This window comes from Rhinoderma darwinii, unplaced genomic scaffold, assembly GCF_050947455.1.
Source record: "Rhinoderma darwinii isolate aRhiDar2 unplaced genomic scaffold, aRhiDar2.hap1 Scaffold_121, whole genome shotgun sequence".
NCBI classification, from domain to species: Eukaryota; Metazoa; Chordata; class Amphibia; order Anura; family Rhinodermatidae; genus Rhinoderma; species Rhinoderma darwinii.
The window spans coordinates 556,438-572,512 of NW_027461955.1; the positions used below are offsets into that span (position 1 = coordinate 556,438).

General features: G+C 42.6%; 1 protein-coding gene across 1 annotated transcript in view; it reads left to right on the plus strand.

Moving 5' to 3' along the window:
• Positions 1-13,190, plus strand: part of LOC142699057 (conserved oligomeric Golgi complex subunit 6-like) — a gene marked incomplete at its 3' end in the record, with an annotated part of 59,292 nt that extends 46,102 nt beyond the window's left edge. The window contains exons 5-8 of the mRNA XM_075847975.1: positions 6,691-6,802; positions 8,791-8,873; positions 9,972-10,042; positions 13,097-13,190. Of these exons, the coding sequence (XP_075704090.1) occupies positions 6,691-6,802; positions 8,791-8,873; positions 9,972-10,042; positions 13,097-13,190 (360 nt within the window). The remainder of the gene's footprint in view (positions 1-6,690; positions 6,803-8,790; positions 8,874-9,971; positions 10,043-13,096) is intronic.
• Positions 13,191-16,075: the final 2,885 nt, after the last annotated feature.

Consider the following 16,075-nt stretch of genomic DNA (forward strand, 5'->3'; position numbering starts at 1 on the left):
GTTTCGACCCACGCAGGGGTCTTTGTCATTTGTTATGACCAACAGTCTACTTTTGTTGAATAAAAACCTATGTTAGGGCAGCAATCCTTATCTTTTAGGAGCTGCTGAACTATTTCCACATCGCTAGGGCCTCATGCACACGACCGTGCATTTGCGGCCGCATACTATCCGCAACTGCGGATCTGAAATTGCAGTTGGTATAGAACACGTTTTATCCTATGGGCCAAAGCACACCATCGTAGTTTCCATAGTTCGTGCAGTGCCCGGAAATGGGACGTCATTTTACGGCGCCGCAATTGCGGTCTGGGCTCCTTGAAGTCCGTGCACATCTTGCGTGTTGTGTGTGCACGGTCCGTAATTGCGTACGCCCCGCGGATGACACTCCGCGGCCCATCCATGCCATAATCCCGGACCGTGCACACCACTACAGTCGTGCGCATGAGACTTTACTCTCCTTTTCTTATCAATAATATTGGAAACTGTCCGATTTGGTTTGATAGACAATGTTGTATTCCTGCCCTCTGCGTATCTTAACAAGTTTTGGGCTACTGACAACTCTGTAGAGACGCATGAGTGGTTTCCTAATTTGTAGACGTGACCCTAGCGACATGATGCCTGCTGGCCTCAGGTAAGCACACGTAGTAGAGTGCGGATTAGCTATAGCATTGTCCGGACTGCAATGTCTAGTCCAGTCTAAGACGCGGCGCAGCAGCCGTGGAAACGTCCCATCCTCATAAGGTCTGTGATTCATTTTTATAGCTAGTTAATACTCGTAAATATGAGATTATATTGATATGTTCTAGTTAGATTAGGTTGATGATTTGATATGAAGTGTTTTTATATAGGAACAATACTTTTATTGGTATTTTATGGTTGGTAGCTATGCAGCCATTGGCTAAATTTCCCTATTGGATGATGATTAACTGGAGGTATGTTAAATGTGCACGGTGCACTTTATTCTTGACAAAGACCCCTGCGTGGGTCAAAACGTAGAAATGTCATGTTGGATGTACAAATAAACATGTCCATTTCTTTTACAACTGACTGGATTCTGTCTACTTTTTATTTTTTTTGTGGGTCATTGGACGTCGGAATGGGATTTCTGGATTCTGGACTGTGCATCCTCCTTGCCTTGGACATTGAGCCTTTATCGTGCAGAGTGTGCTGCTGTTACTCTGTTTTTATTTTGAGAATAGATGATAAATAACTGATCGCATGGGGCCCCACCATTTACTAGAATGGGGGTCCTGACTCCCCCATTCCTCTTTACTACACAATCGCAGTGAGGAGTTTGAGTGGAACAACGGTCGAGCGTGCACCCTGCCACTCAACTCAATGTCTATGTGATTGACAGATCACACTGCTCTATTCAAGTCCCTCCTTACTGTGACTGTGATTGTGCAGTGAGGAGAAACAGGGGGCTAATGAATGGCGGGGCCCCAGTGATCCGACATTTATCACCTATCCTGTGAATAAGTGATAAGTTGTTGTGGTGGGTTCACCCCTTAAACCACCAAAATTTCCCTTTCATAATGTGTTGATGACCCCGTTGATCTAGTCTCCCTTTTTGGTAGAATAATATAACTTGTACACAAAAAAAAAAGGATTTGTAACTTGGCTTGAGATAAAAAAAAAATAACGTTTTTAGTTGACACCAATGTGCGGAAAACCTAAGGGAAAATTGCTTTTTTCCATCTAATCTTTAATTTATTTGATTGCTTGTGACTTATTAGAAAGTAAAATGAGGCAGAGGTGAGAACACAGTATAACAAGTTTAAAAATTGCTTTCAGCGCTTCTGTATATGTCGCTCGTTCATTTGGGAATCTAAAATTGCAGTTACCGTTGGGATAAAATACAGCGATAGATACAAAATAAAATAAATATAAATGATATTCATGTGGCTAGATATTTTTTTTTAACCCCAACAGTTAAATGCTGGTGTCCTTCCTAGACACTGAACACAATTTTATCATTTTTAAACAAACCGATATGCACAAGTAAATATAACCACATGGCCCATAGGTTTCTTATTAAAATGGCCACATTACCTATAGTGGGGGGGGGGGGGGTAAAAGGCCCTTTACGCTTTTTATACTTCTACTACTACTGAATGAACAGAAGAGAAATTGAAATAAAATCAATATACGGTATGATCACCCTTTGCCTACAAAACAGCATCAATTCTTCTAGGTACACTTGCACAAAGGATTTTGTCATGGATTTTACACCTACGCATTAGGCACATTATAGTCAGGTGTTATGATTAACCATTTATACCAAACCCGAGATAATTATCATCATTTTCATATGTAGATTGAAACAGTCATTCATTAAAACAGAAACCATTGTGTAGGAGGCTTAAAACAGCCAAACTCTGCTACAAAGGTGAGGTTGTGGAAGAATATTTCATGTCACAGGTACACCATGGCAAGACTGAGCACAGCAACAAGACACAGGTTAGTTATACTGCATCAGCAAGGTATCTCCCATGCAAAGATTTCAAAACAGACTTAGGCTTCATGCACACAAACGTCTGCGGGAGAATTGCGGTCCCATTCATTTCTATGGGCCCAATGCACACGACCCTGGTTTCCACGGTCCGTGCATTTCCCTTCGAGCATGGACCACAAAAAGATAGGACATGTCTTATTACGGATGCATTTTGCGATCCGGGATCATTAAAATTAATGTACACGGCCATGTGCACAGCCCGTGATAAGTGCACACTCCGCGGCTGTCCGAGCTGCAAATCACGGGCCGTGCACACCACTACGGTCGTGTGCATGAGGCTTTAGGTTTCAAGATGTGCTGTTGAAGCTCTTTTATAGAAGCACAAAGAAATTGGCAACGTTGAGGATCGTAGATGCAGTGGTCGGCCAAGGAAACTTCGTTCATCAGATCAAAGACACATCATGCTTACTACCCTTCAAAATCGGAAGATGTCCAGCAGTGCCATCAGCTCAGAACTGGCAGAAACCAGTGGAATCCAGGCACACCCATCTACTGTTTGGAAAAGTCTGGCCGGAATTGGTCTTCATGGAAGAATTGCGGCCAAAAAGCCATACCTTCGACGTGGAAACAAGGCCAACTCAACTAAGCATGAAAACAGGAGCTAGAGTGCAGAAAAATGTCATCAGGTGCTCTGGACTAAAGAGTCAAAGTTTGAAATATTTGGCTGTAACAGAAGGCAGTTTGTTCACTGAAGGGCTGGAGAGCGATACAATTATGAGTCTGCAGGCAACAGTGAAGCATGGTGGAGGTTCCTTACAAGTTTGGGGCTGCATTTCAGGAAATGGAGTTGGGGATTTGGTCATGATTAATGGTGTCCTCAATGCTGAGAAATACTGGCAGAAACCTACCCATCATTCAATACCATCAGGGAAGTGTCTGATTGGCTCCAATTTTATTCTGCAGCAGGGCAACGACCGCAAACATGCAGCCAATGTCATTAAGAACTATTTTCAGCGTCCGGAAGAACAAGGAGCCCTGGAAGTGATGATATGGCCCCCACAGACCACTGATCTCAACATCATCGAGACTGTCTGAGATTACATGACTAGACTGAATGATTTGAGGAAGCCTACATCCACAGAAGATTTGTGGTTAGTTCTCCAACATGTTTGGAACAACCTCCCTGCCAATGTAGCGTCCATGGCCACGGGCCGTCGGGTTTACTCACCTCCCGACGCCCGCAGCAATGGATCTGAGCTCCGTTCTGCTGTCTCCCGTAGGGTGCGCGCGCACGCTCGTGCCCGCCCTTAAAGAGCCAGCGCGCGCACAAACGCACAAAGGAAGTCGTCATTATCATCATCTGCCACGATTTCCTGGTCTATAAGAAGGCCCCAGGCCTTCTGATCCTTGCCTGAGCGTTGTTAGTTTATCCCAGTCTGTCTTGCAAATGGTCCCTTAGTGTTTCCCGTTCCAGTTGTTACCCGTTCCTGTATCCCGTACTGTTCTTGTTCCTGTGCCTACCAGTGTTGGAGCCATGTCTACTGCACCTGCTGTCTTCTGCCACGTCCAGTGGCTTCTGCCACGTTGGATACTGCCCGCCACGTCTGGTGCTACCTGCGGGACCGGCCTCCATCCGTGCTGAAGCCGAAGCCACAGCCACGGTCTGCACTAGTTCAGGTACCCAAGCGTTCCTATCTACTATTGACTTTCATATAGACTGTGACCTGGTCAGCTGCCTCTCCGCTACGGCGGAGCGGTCTAGTGGGTCCACACACTCTGTGACCGTTACAGCCAAGTTCCTTCAAAAACAGAGTGCAAGTGTACGTAGAGGAATTTAAGCTGTTTTTAAGGCAAATATTCACACCAAATATTGATTTTGATTTAGATTTATCTGCTGTTCATTCACTTTGTATTTTGTTAATTGATAAAAAAAAATATTAACACTTCTATTTTTGAAAGCATTCCACAACTGCCTAAAACTTTTGCACAGTACTTTATATAAGTATATGGCTTGGTGTTCCTTCTGTTGTATATGAAGGAGTTGCCTCAAATACATCTATAAGACTCTGTTCACACGTATAAACATAAACCACACCCGATTGCCGCATCTGTCCAATGACAGATGCCATTGACTTACAATGGGGTCCATTAGGTTTTGTTGTGGTGTCCGACATTTTCATGGGAAAAATAGTGCTCCATGCAGTGATATTCTTCCCGTCAAATCTGACTGTACTCAAAACACAGCCGTACAGAAGCAGTTCTCCTGGAGCTGTCAGCGGAGTATTCTTGCTATGGAGAGATGTTTGATTTCCTGCAGATCAATAATAATAATTTAGTAAATGTAAGAGAACATCTCCTTTCCCATGGTTACTGTAGTCCAGCACTTATGTACTCCACTCTTATTTACTAACAGCGGCTTACATGGGATAGCTTTTACCAGTTCAGTTACCGTCAAAGACTACAACAGGCCCCGGTTGCGGATAAATCTATTTTTACGTAGCGCATTTTTAGCGCGTTTATACTAGGTTTTATAAATGGGATCCTGTTTAGTTTAGTGCTCTGTCTTTTCCATTCTGATTATTAACGGGGTTGTGACATAATTCTTAAAACCGACACGAGCGTACAGCGGCAGCATTAGTAAGCTACATGGCATGAATTAAAGTCAGTTTGGGCTCCATTGTATTGTCACAGAACAGGCCTCTGTTGTACTCGTAGCAGCTGAAAATGGACCATGGTTTTCTGAACAGCGTGAGGGCACTGGTAGCGGAATCTGGTTACCATGGAAACAAGGGAGGCAAAGAAACGGGGCTTCATTAGGACCCTCCTGAGATCAGAAAGCAGGACTGTGCAGCGAAACATTCATTCCCATGAACTGCTACCTTTGTCTTGGGACACGTCTTAAGTTTTCAATAGAACTTTTGTGCTCCCTCATTTTTATCCGCATAATTATGAGCTGGAGAATCAGATTTTAAGGCGTTCACATCACTGCAAGCGACTGAGATACACGCTGACTGCTCAAAGAAAAGGGAAACTTTATCTTTTACTTTATTGTTGTCGTTATTTTCATGGTTACTTCTATTTTTACTTTATTATTATTATTATTATTATTATTATTATTATGGTTGTTCATAAATCCTTAGCCTGATATTTGAGACATTTATGATATCTTAGAACTTGGACGTCTTTATGGATAATGCTTTATACATTTCCCTTTAAATTAAAAATATAAAAATAATTGTCTGTAAATGAATTCTCTTGAGTTGTCCATTTGCAGTCAAATTCCTTTACACCGACATTTTAGGTCCTTGTTCAGAGTTTTTTTGCAGGCAGAAAAAAATCTGCCTCTGAATTCCTTTAGGAATTTTTTCCCTGTGTCAAAATCGGTGCCAAAAAACGGTGTGAATTTATGGTCCTGAAAACCCGGCATGTGATAAAAAACAAAATCCCATTCTGGATTAACAGGGATTTAGGGATTTACCTAATATTGCATCTGGATGATCATCCAGCTCTTATACTGCTGAATGGCAATCTTCCTAGTAATGAATACACACCCTGTGCCCACATATTGAGGGATAACTAGATAGATTTGCCTTTCAGGCGTCCGTTAAAGCTGAGTGACCACTCCTGGCAGCTCTTTGATTGAGAACAATGGAAAATCATCCTTTTCACACAAAAAGATAGAACTAAAAACTGCCGATAGAGCGTGTAGTGACTTGACAGAAGACGACCATTCAAGGGGTTGTATTTAATGGTGGTTTGTGATTTTTAGGAAAAAGTTACTTTATAGTTGTTCAATATGCTGCAAGTTTTATTGAGATTTTGTACATTGGTACTCAAGAAATATGAGACTAAAACAAGGATTTGAAAAGTCCACGCTGATTTATATAGTGTTTTACTGCCACCTAGTGGCACCTAGTTTAAAGGGATTATAAATCGTATTTTCTGTCATACTATACTGTATGGTAAAATGTGGTCCCTCTGAGCTGGTCTCAGGGACCTGCTGCATTTAGGGAGTCTTTGTTTACATCCGCTACTTGCGTCCTTATCCTTTGGTCAGGCTTGACTGTATTATGCATTGGACAGTTAGTTGTAAGCATCAGTATTTCTCATGGCTGTTGGATGTAATTGGGCGTGTGTCCATTGCTTTTGTGTTCCCGTAACTTTGTTGATGCAGAAGAAAGCAAAAATAATCTGGATATGGTATAAAATATAAATTTTATTAACATTTTTTTTTGCAGCCAACGGCTAGAAGTTCGAGCCCAAGTTGCAGATGCTTTCTTAGACAAGTTTCAGCTTACATCTGATGAAATGCATATACTTCGAGGTACTCATGAAGGACCGTTAACCGAGGTAAAGCTTAAATCTCCTTGACTATGAACTGTAGTAATTATAAAGTTTAACCACATTTCCTGAAAATCTAATCCCAGGTTTGATGTTTTTTTGCCACGAGTCTGAAGCCCGGCCCACCTAGCAAAATGATGCCAAAGGCTATGTTCACATCTGCGTCAGGGCTCCGTTCCGACGTTCCGTCTGAGCTTTCCGTTAGAACGGAGCCCTGACTGATACAAACTGAAACCATAGATGTCCGTCTCCATCACCATTGATTTTCAGTCGACTACGCTATTCATCCCTTCAAAACGACGGAACCATTGCACAACGGATACAAACTGAAACCATTGGCACCGGATCCGTCAGTAATTGAAATAAATGGTGATGGAAACTAAACCTATGGTTTCAGTTTGTGTCAGTCAGGGCTCCGTTCCGACGGAAAGCTCCGTCGGAACGGAGTCCTAACGCAGATGTCAATGAAGCCTAAGCGGAGAGAAGAAAGATGGGGAGGTCAGATGAGATAATGATGCAAACATGTAGCATAGGGCAGAGGTTTTATGCTATTGACAAAAATAAAAAAATCTAGTTTATCTGTAATTTACCCCCTTCTTGCCAAGTTCTTTATTAATACGTCACGGGATCTGTGCAGTCTCCACGATCCGACAGAATATTACGGCCCAGTGATGAATCTAGGACAGGATCTGTGCCCGCGCCATCACTTGCGCGTTCCGGTCGTATTATACAGCCGACACCCACATTTAACGGATGGATTTAGAGATAAATTTGATCCAGCTGTTTTACCTCTAAGATGCCGTGGTTAATGCTGGACGAGGCATTTAAGTGGTTAGACAGAGGGAGGGGACTTTCTCTTTTACCCCAATGGCGCCACTGTGACGCAATCGCAGATAGCAGCTGTGCACCTAGCAATGGAATTGCTCCCATCCCAATTTTTATTTTTTTAATAAAATTTATACAATACAGGATATGTAGCCAAAAATGGTGCCAAAAAATACAACTCGTCACACAAAAAAAAAGTAATGGCTTTTGGAATGCTGCATTATTAAGTACCAAACGAAGCTGCGTCCTTAGCGGTTAAGCTGGCCATTGTCTATTATGTCTGTCGATCATCTGTGCCGTAAGATCCATCCACACCTCTAAAGTCAGGAGAAAAGTGGGGCAACCATACTGTCTTTATTTTTTCTGCCGACCCTCTTTTCCCTATAGATGTTTTTAGGTAAAACTGTCCACAGTTTTCGGCTATCACGGGTTATCTTTACAGAAGTTTCTTCTCTGCACTTATTCTGTTGGTGTCAGTAACATTTCAGAGTGTGAAACTGTTTGTATTATGAGGCTCGCTCTCATCCACAGCTGCAGTCACAATAGTTCCTCAATGGGGGGAATGTATTTAGACTGGCTCATGCCTCTTAATAAATTAGGTGCATCTCTGTCCATGAGCCATATAAGGAAATCCACATCCGCCATGAGCTGGAGTAGATTTCCGCTATAATTTCGAGTTCCTGGAGTAAAGTGAATTTACCGTGCCGTGGGTGGCCACAACCCTCACACTAAGCCCTTTAAAAAATGGTGGAGGCGTTAAAATGCTAAATTTTGTGCAAATACTGAGTTTTTCCGCAAACTGCAACATTTCTTAATAAATTCACCCCCATGTTTTCTGTAGATTAGTTATGTTCAAAATTGGAGTGGTAAAGTTTATGTAAATGCTCAACCCTTGTAATATTAAAGCGTACTTGGTATTTCCCATACCACCCGAGGAGCTGTATGCAGTGGCCACACACATTCTTGTCCACCATTCCATACGACCACTACCCACCACGGCTAGTAAGTGGTCGTCCTCGCAGTAAGATTCCCACAATCCAACATTTATCACCTATCCGGTTTATAAGGAATAAATGTTTAGGCTTAAATAACCTTTAATAAAACCCTATTGCGCATGCAAATATTGTAGGTATTTTAGATTGTAAACGTGCATCTGTTTTCTTCATTTCAAGGATTTTTTCAAGGTACTGGCAAAAGTTAAACAAATTCACAATGATGTAAAACTGCTCCTGCGAACAAACCAGCAAACTGCAGGGTAAGTTGTGGATACGAAATTGGTGTCTTGAATTGTCGTGACGAATGTCATTTGTACTACGATAATTAAAGGGATTCTGTCAGTAGATTTTGCGCTACAAAACGACTGACGCTGCTAAGTAGCTATCGGGTAACGGATCACGGACATACCTGTGTTCCACATGGTGTTCCCAATTTTAAAATAGCGCAGAACAGCAGGCCGGCATGGTTTTTAGCTACGTCAATGCTGCCCCGTGGGACCTTACCCTTAGTGTAAATTCATACACAGCAGATTTTGTTGCAGAAATTTCTGTCTCCCCTTGCACTCCTGTAGCGACGAAACCCTGCTCCCCCGGTCCGGTCTGCTGTCGGCCTTCTGCGATGACGGGCTGCTGCAGTCACATGAGACGAAACGTCATCACAGGAGCCCGGCTGCACAAAGATCAGCCTTGGGGGGAGCTGGAATGCCTTGCTACAGGAGAGGGGAATATGATCACCCCCCCCCCCCCTCTGCTGTTCTCTAAAGCAGTAAATCCATCCGAAAATCTGCACAAAGTGTGAGCATACCCGTACTTTGGTAGAATTGTGGTATTCATGCCGTGATATCTTTTCCTGATATTTGTTTGGTATTAATATATGTATGTAAAACTATATGAACCGTGGGAAAAGAACCATTTATTTAGCAATAAACATTTCATTTTTAACAGAACAATTTGTGTGTATACTACAAGTGCCGTATCATTATACTGTATAATTAATAGAAAGTGGAATAATGAAGGCTCATTAGGGGTTAAAGGATTGATTCATTTTCTGATTATGCAGGATATATGAGCGGCAAAGGACGTGTTCACATCACCGTTGCCCTTCAGTTGAGGAGTTCCGTCAAAACGATGGAACCCTGTCACACCGGTGACAGACGGAAACCATTCGCTAGGTTTCTGTCACCATTGAGTTCAGTGGTGAACGAAACGGAAGCTGAGGTTTCAGTTTGCCTTTCCGTTGAGGGGTTAACCCGACGGAAACCTCTGACGGAACCCCTCAACGGAGGGGCAACGCTGATGTGAACAGGCCCTTAATGTTATATAATGGAAGTAATGCTGTTCTCTTATCGACTTGTCAGGCTTGAAATTATGGAGCAGATGGCTTTACTCCAAGAAACTTCATATGAGCGATTGTATCGATGGGCTCAAAGTAAGTGATTTTGATATGGTAACAAAAGCAGTTTTCGTTCTCTTGAGTACATAGTCTGGCAGAATATACTTTAGTCATATTCTATACCAATGATTGCTTTACAGAAGAAATGCCTAAGGATGCAGCAGATATTAGCAAAAATTGGTGCCAGAAATGTTTTAAACCGAGATAGGTAAGGTGGAAAAGAGGAGAGAGCGTGAGCAAAGAGGAATTCCCGGAGAGAGGATGAGGGTCCAAAACATCAGGGTGGAAGAATTTATTTCTGTTGCTTAAATAACGCCACAGCGTTGGGTAGACAGCGTCTGTCCTGGTCCCCAATGGGCACATAGTCGAACTTCCCGATCTCAGAGACACATTAGAGGCAGTTTCATAGGAAGTCAATTAACTTATTAATATGTTTTTTGGAGTGTGGGAGGACACCTGAGAACACGGAGGAAACCCACGCAAACATGGGAGAAAACGCAGCGAAAAACGCTTTCTCTGCCTCCCATTATCAATGGGAGGTCCGAGACGTAAATGCCCGAAGATAGGGCATGTTGCTTCTTCCTACGAGCCGGTTTTACCACTCTTGGGAAAAAACGCCTCCGCCTCCCATTGAAATCAATGGGAGGCGTTTTCAGGCTTTTTTTTTTGGTGCGTTTTCCGACGCAGTTTCTGCGTCAAAAAACATAAAAAAAAACTCGGTGTGAACAGGGCCTAAGGGTATGTTCACGCTGAGTTTTTTGCAGGCAGAAAATTCTGCCTGGAAAAATCATCTCCGTTTTTTTTTTTCAAGTGGTTTTGCACCACACTCATTTTTTTTACGTGTTTTTTTGAAACTATTTTAGACGCATTTTTTTGCCGGCTTTTTTTTTCTTTTCAACAAGTTTTATTGAGTTTTTACAACAAAGTAAGGAAATATATTGCATGAACACACAAAAAAAAAAGGGGGGGGGAGATACACAACATATAATATATCGCAACTGATACAGCAATGCATTAGACAGTATATCAAACTGTCAGGGCGGTAATGATAAGAGCATGCAAAAAGAGGAAACAAAATTGAGAAGTGGCAAGAGGGAGTGGAGAGAGGGGAACAGAAAGACAGGGAAAGGTAAAGGTGTGGTCGGCCAGAGATCTAGAGAAAAATTATTAGCAAATTGTCAAAAGGCGGTGATCATGGCACCAGGTAGGTGAGAGTAGGCGTAATTGATCCAGGGCAGCCAAAGCAACTCGAATCTGGCAATCCTATCCAATAAAATACTTGTGAGTTTTTCGTTTACAAATATTTGGTCCATTCTGGTTTTGACACCTGCAAAAATTACAGACTGCTTTTTCCAGGAGTGGGCAATAGTCATTTTGGCAGCCAATAGGATGTAAGAGAACAATTGAAATTGTGCATGCGTTAGTTCAGAGGGTTTGAGGTGTAGGAGAGCTAACTTAGGGTCTTTATGTAAAATTATACCAAACAGACTCTGAGCGAGACCAAAGACTCTGCTCCAGAATCTAACGAGTTTAGGACAGGACCACCATATGTGGAGCATGTCACCAGGCGCGGGGCATCCCCTAAAGCAGGAAGCAGGGTAAGAGGGAAATGCATGTGCAATTCGGCTAGGAACCAAGTACCACCGCATCATGACTTTATATGCGGATTCTAAGATATTCGTATTGATAGAGCAATGTGAAACTGTGCTCCAGATACTACGCTACTCAGCCAGTTCCAGCGTCATCCCCAAGTCCCGGTGCCATCGGTCCACATATGTATGAGGGGTAGGGGATGGATTGTTGAGGAGCCATTTGTATAAGAGAGATATAATCCCTCTCGAGGTTGGGCAGGTGCTGCAGATTCTCTCGAACTGTGAGCAAGAGTCAGATGTATCCCTGTTGTTGAGAAGAGAAGTAATCCAGTTTTTAAGTTGTAGATATCTGAATATCTCGCCACTGGGGATCTGCTTAGAGGTCTGGAGTTCACAGAACGAGAGAATCCGAGAGTGAGTGGGCGTGAGGAGTTGGTGAACTCTAAGTATGTCATTCGACCACCACCATTTAAAGGCATAATAGTTGTCTGCGCCAGGAGAGAACAAAGGGTTGTGCCATATAGAGATGAGGGGAAGATGTGGAGAAATCAATCTACTGGAATATTTGATAGAGTCCCAGACCGTTAAAATGTGTGTAAGAGAAGGAGAGAGATGAGTAGGACGTAAGGATGGCGGCATCCAGGGCATAGATTGTATCGGGGTGGGCGACACCTCCGGAACATCCAGGTACACCCATAGAGGCATATTTACCGAAACTTGTAATTTAGGCAAGGATGCTATCATGGCTGCTTGATAATATTTAGAGATAATAGGCACACCCAGTCCCCCGTCTGTTTTCAGCGAGCAGAGAGTGGACCTGGATATTCTAGGACGTGCGCCACGCCAGATAAACGAGGATATACGGTTCTGAAGGAGACATGGAAAGTTGGGTTTCCACTGGAAATCTTCTTATACTGTTTGCTGTTTGTACTTTGCTCCCTTAGTAGTATACCATTCAGGCCAATATCATGCATTTTTCTTGCGGTTCTGGGAATTTCAGTTAGGCTGTGTTCACACGGCGTTTTTTGTAGGAGGAAAATTCCTCCTGCAAAAACTGCTCCAGACGGTTTTTGCACAGTGATTTGACAAAAACTCGTCAAAACACTCGTCGATGCGTTTTTTTCCTCTTTCTGACTGATTGAAATGGGGTTTTGGAGGCGGAAACCGCCTCAAGATGGGTCATGACGCTTCTTTTTACCGCAACGCGTTTTTTTTTTTACTCGCTTTAAAAAACTTGTCCAATATCCCATTGAAATCAATAGGAGGCATTTTCGGGCGGTTTTTGACGAGTTTTGCGGTGCGGTTTCCGCGTCAAACAACTCGTCAAAACTCCGTGTGAACAGGGCCTTATACAGTTTTTAACTCCTACTATTCGCAGTTTTTTTTCGATGTAGTGGTTGCAGAATTGTGCTTACTCTTCCATTAGTATTCTCAGGCGGTGTCTACATTTTTGGTGAATGTCTGCTCTTATTACATGTACTTCACTGTTTCTTGACAGATGAATGCAGAACACTGACCCAGGAATCGTGCGACATTTCTCCTATTCTGTCTCAGGCCATGGGTGCTTTGCAAGATCGGCTTGTGCTGTACAAGTAAGTAAAGTTGTTATTTATAACATGAATTAACTGGACAACTTGTAAATGTTTATTTACCCAAATCATATAATTGCAAGTTGTGCACAAGGTAAAACCTTCTTTTGGGCTCATACTTTACCAACTTTTTACATGAACAATATTTAGATTCCTCCTTCCCCAAACCTCCTCATCCCACCACAAGGTTTTGGGGACTCTGTCCCCTTGATGCATGAGTTCTCAGGTAATCTAGTGAAAACATGTGGCAAAGACTAAAAAGATCCAAATATGGTTCACGTACAAAGTTGGCACGGCGAGTAGAATTTTTTACACTATTGAGCCCAAAAGAAGAGGATACCCTGTATACAACTTGCAATGATATGTTTAGATTGTTGAATTAAAGGGGTATTCCCAAATCGGACATTGATGGCATATTCCAGATGTGGGACTCTCACCTAGATGTTTAGAATCTGACTCCCTGACCCCTGTCTTACTTTCTGTCTCTGGACACCGCCTGACAAGGTAGTCAGGTTTTCCTGAAAAAGCCGAGCGCGTTTTGCTACAGTTTCCGGAACTCCCATAGAACTCAATAGAAGTTACGGAAACCGCAGAGCACAGAGAGTTACGCTGTTTCTGAAATTTGGGAGCTACAGAAACCAGCGTAGCCTGCTGGGCTACAATATTTCTGCAACTTCCATTCATTTCTATGGGAGTTCCGGAAACTGCATAGCAAAACGCATTCGGCTGTTTCCGGAAAACTCGGCCACCTAGTCAGGCAGTGGCCGCAGCCCAGTGATAGTGGCCGTATGTAGGGGGCCCCGTTCTAGAGATAGGTGTGGGTCCCTATAAGCAACCTTAGATATTGCCCAGCATAATAATGTCTGCTATAATATGCCAGTAACCCATCACTTACCTGAATTATATAGGTATATCCAGTGTGAATGGACAGTTCTTGCATCAGAACTATGTTTGGTGCTAAGCAACCAGTGTGACACATATTACCTGGACCCTAATAACGTGATACCCATCATTACTTTATATATTTTATTGAGATAATGTACAAATAAAGTTGTATTTCATATTCATGATTTGCAATAGGTAACTTCCCATGCCCATATCGTGCGTTCCTCCACTAGATGGCGGTAGCACTTTACTGTCACGCATTACATAATAGTCTGTCCTTGCTGCCTAAGATTAGAGCGCGTCTGCAAATTGGGGATTGGTGTGCTGCAGCTTGTTTTCTTTTCAGTTCTAAAGTAATTAACCCGAATCTGAAATTGCAGAAATATTTCACATGCATTTTGACTTTATTTCTATCGTACAAACATCTTGGTGGCATTAAATAGATGGAGCCAATGGTGGGGTCATTACCCGTCTTTCACAACATTTCCAGGAAATCTCATACCGTTTTGCTAAGCAGGCAGCTGTATATATTCATAATTATGTCTTGGAAAGTCCAAGGGCAATATTTGAGAACACTATAATTAAAATGAACGTACTGATACCGTCACATACCGAGTGCTACAGAAATGTTTTACTGGCCTTGAGTATCTTACGTTTGTTATTTGTCTGTACATGTTGTAAATATTTCTTCCTTACATACACCACCACCTGTTGTGTAAAAAAAATATCCATGGGAATATCCACTGTAAAGAACCCTGAACTTAAGCCTCGGCTTGGCGCCAATAATTTACAGTACTAAACGCGAAATACCAGAAATGTTATGTAAAGGATTCTTTAGTGTACAAGAAATTGTAAAACATTATTTCAATAACTTAGTTGTTCTCTTTGTTTGAAGTTAAAAGCCTGAAACCTGCAGCTGCTCTTCTTCAGTGTTCCCATGACAACACTTCCGTTCTGTGTTTATGGTATTCTAAAAACCACCTGCATAACCATGTGTAGGTCCCTCTTGTGCCTCCAAAATAGATCTGACCTGTCAATACATAGACTCCACAAGACCTCTAAGGTGTCCTGTGGTATCTGGCACCAAGACGTCATCAGCAGATTCTCGAAGTCCAGTAAGTTGCAAAGTGGGGCCTACGTGGATCGGACTTGAACTCTTTGTCATCTTCCTCAAACCATTCCTGAACAATTTTTGCAGTGTGGCAGGCGCATTGTCGTGCTGAATGAGACCACTGTCATTCGGGAATACCATTGCCATGAGAGGGTGTACTTGGTCAGAAACAATGTTTAGGTAGAGGTGGTAAGTGTCAAAGTAACATCCACATGAATGCCAAGACCCAATGTTTCCCAGTTGAACACTGCCCAGAGCATCACACTGCCCCTGCCTACTCATCTGCTTCATGCATCCTGGTGACATCTATTTCCCAGGTAAGCAATACACATGCACTCAGCTGTCCACATGAAGTAAAAGAATATGTGATTCATCAGACCAGGCCACTTTTCTTCCATTGCTTCATGATCCAGTCCTAACACCCACCTCCCCATTGTAGGCGCTTTTGGTGGTGGACAGGGGTCAACATGGGCACTCTGATTGGTCTATGACTGCACAGCCCCAAACTGGTCCTAATTGGTGCATACTGGGAACAGTCTCGAGACCGGCCATTGTGGAGATACTGACATCCCTCATCACAATTTGGCTCTTGTCAAAGTTGCTCAGATCTTTTCACTTGCCAATATTCTCTTCTAAACAGGATGTGAATTCACAGATAGCACAGCCCCGTCCTGCTTCTCCTATCCGTAATGACTTAAGTACTCCATCTATCCCCACAATCTTTTTACCGCATATGTCAAAACCTGGAAAAGGTATATAAATGATATTCTTTGCATATGAGGTTGCTCATTGGAGTCACTACCACAATTTTTTGCCGATCATTATAATGATAAACAGATCAGTTTTTTCAGATACTACAAGGTAGCCTTAGTGTAGATCTTTTTACATAAAC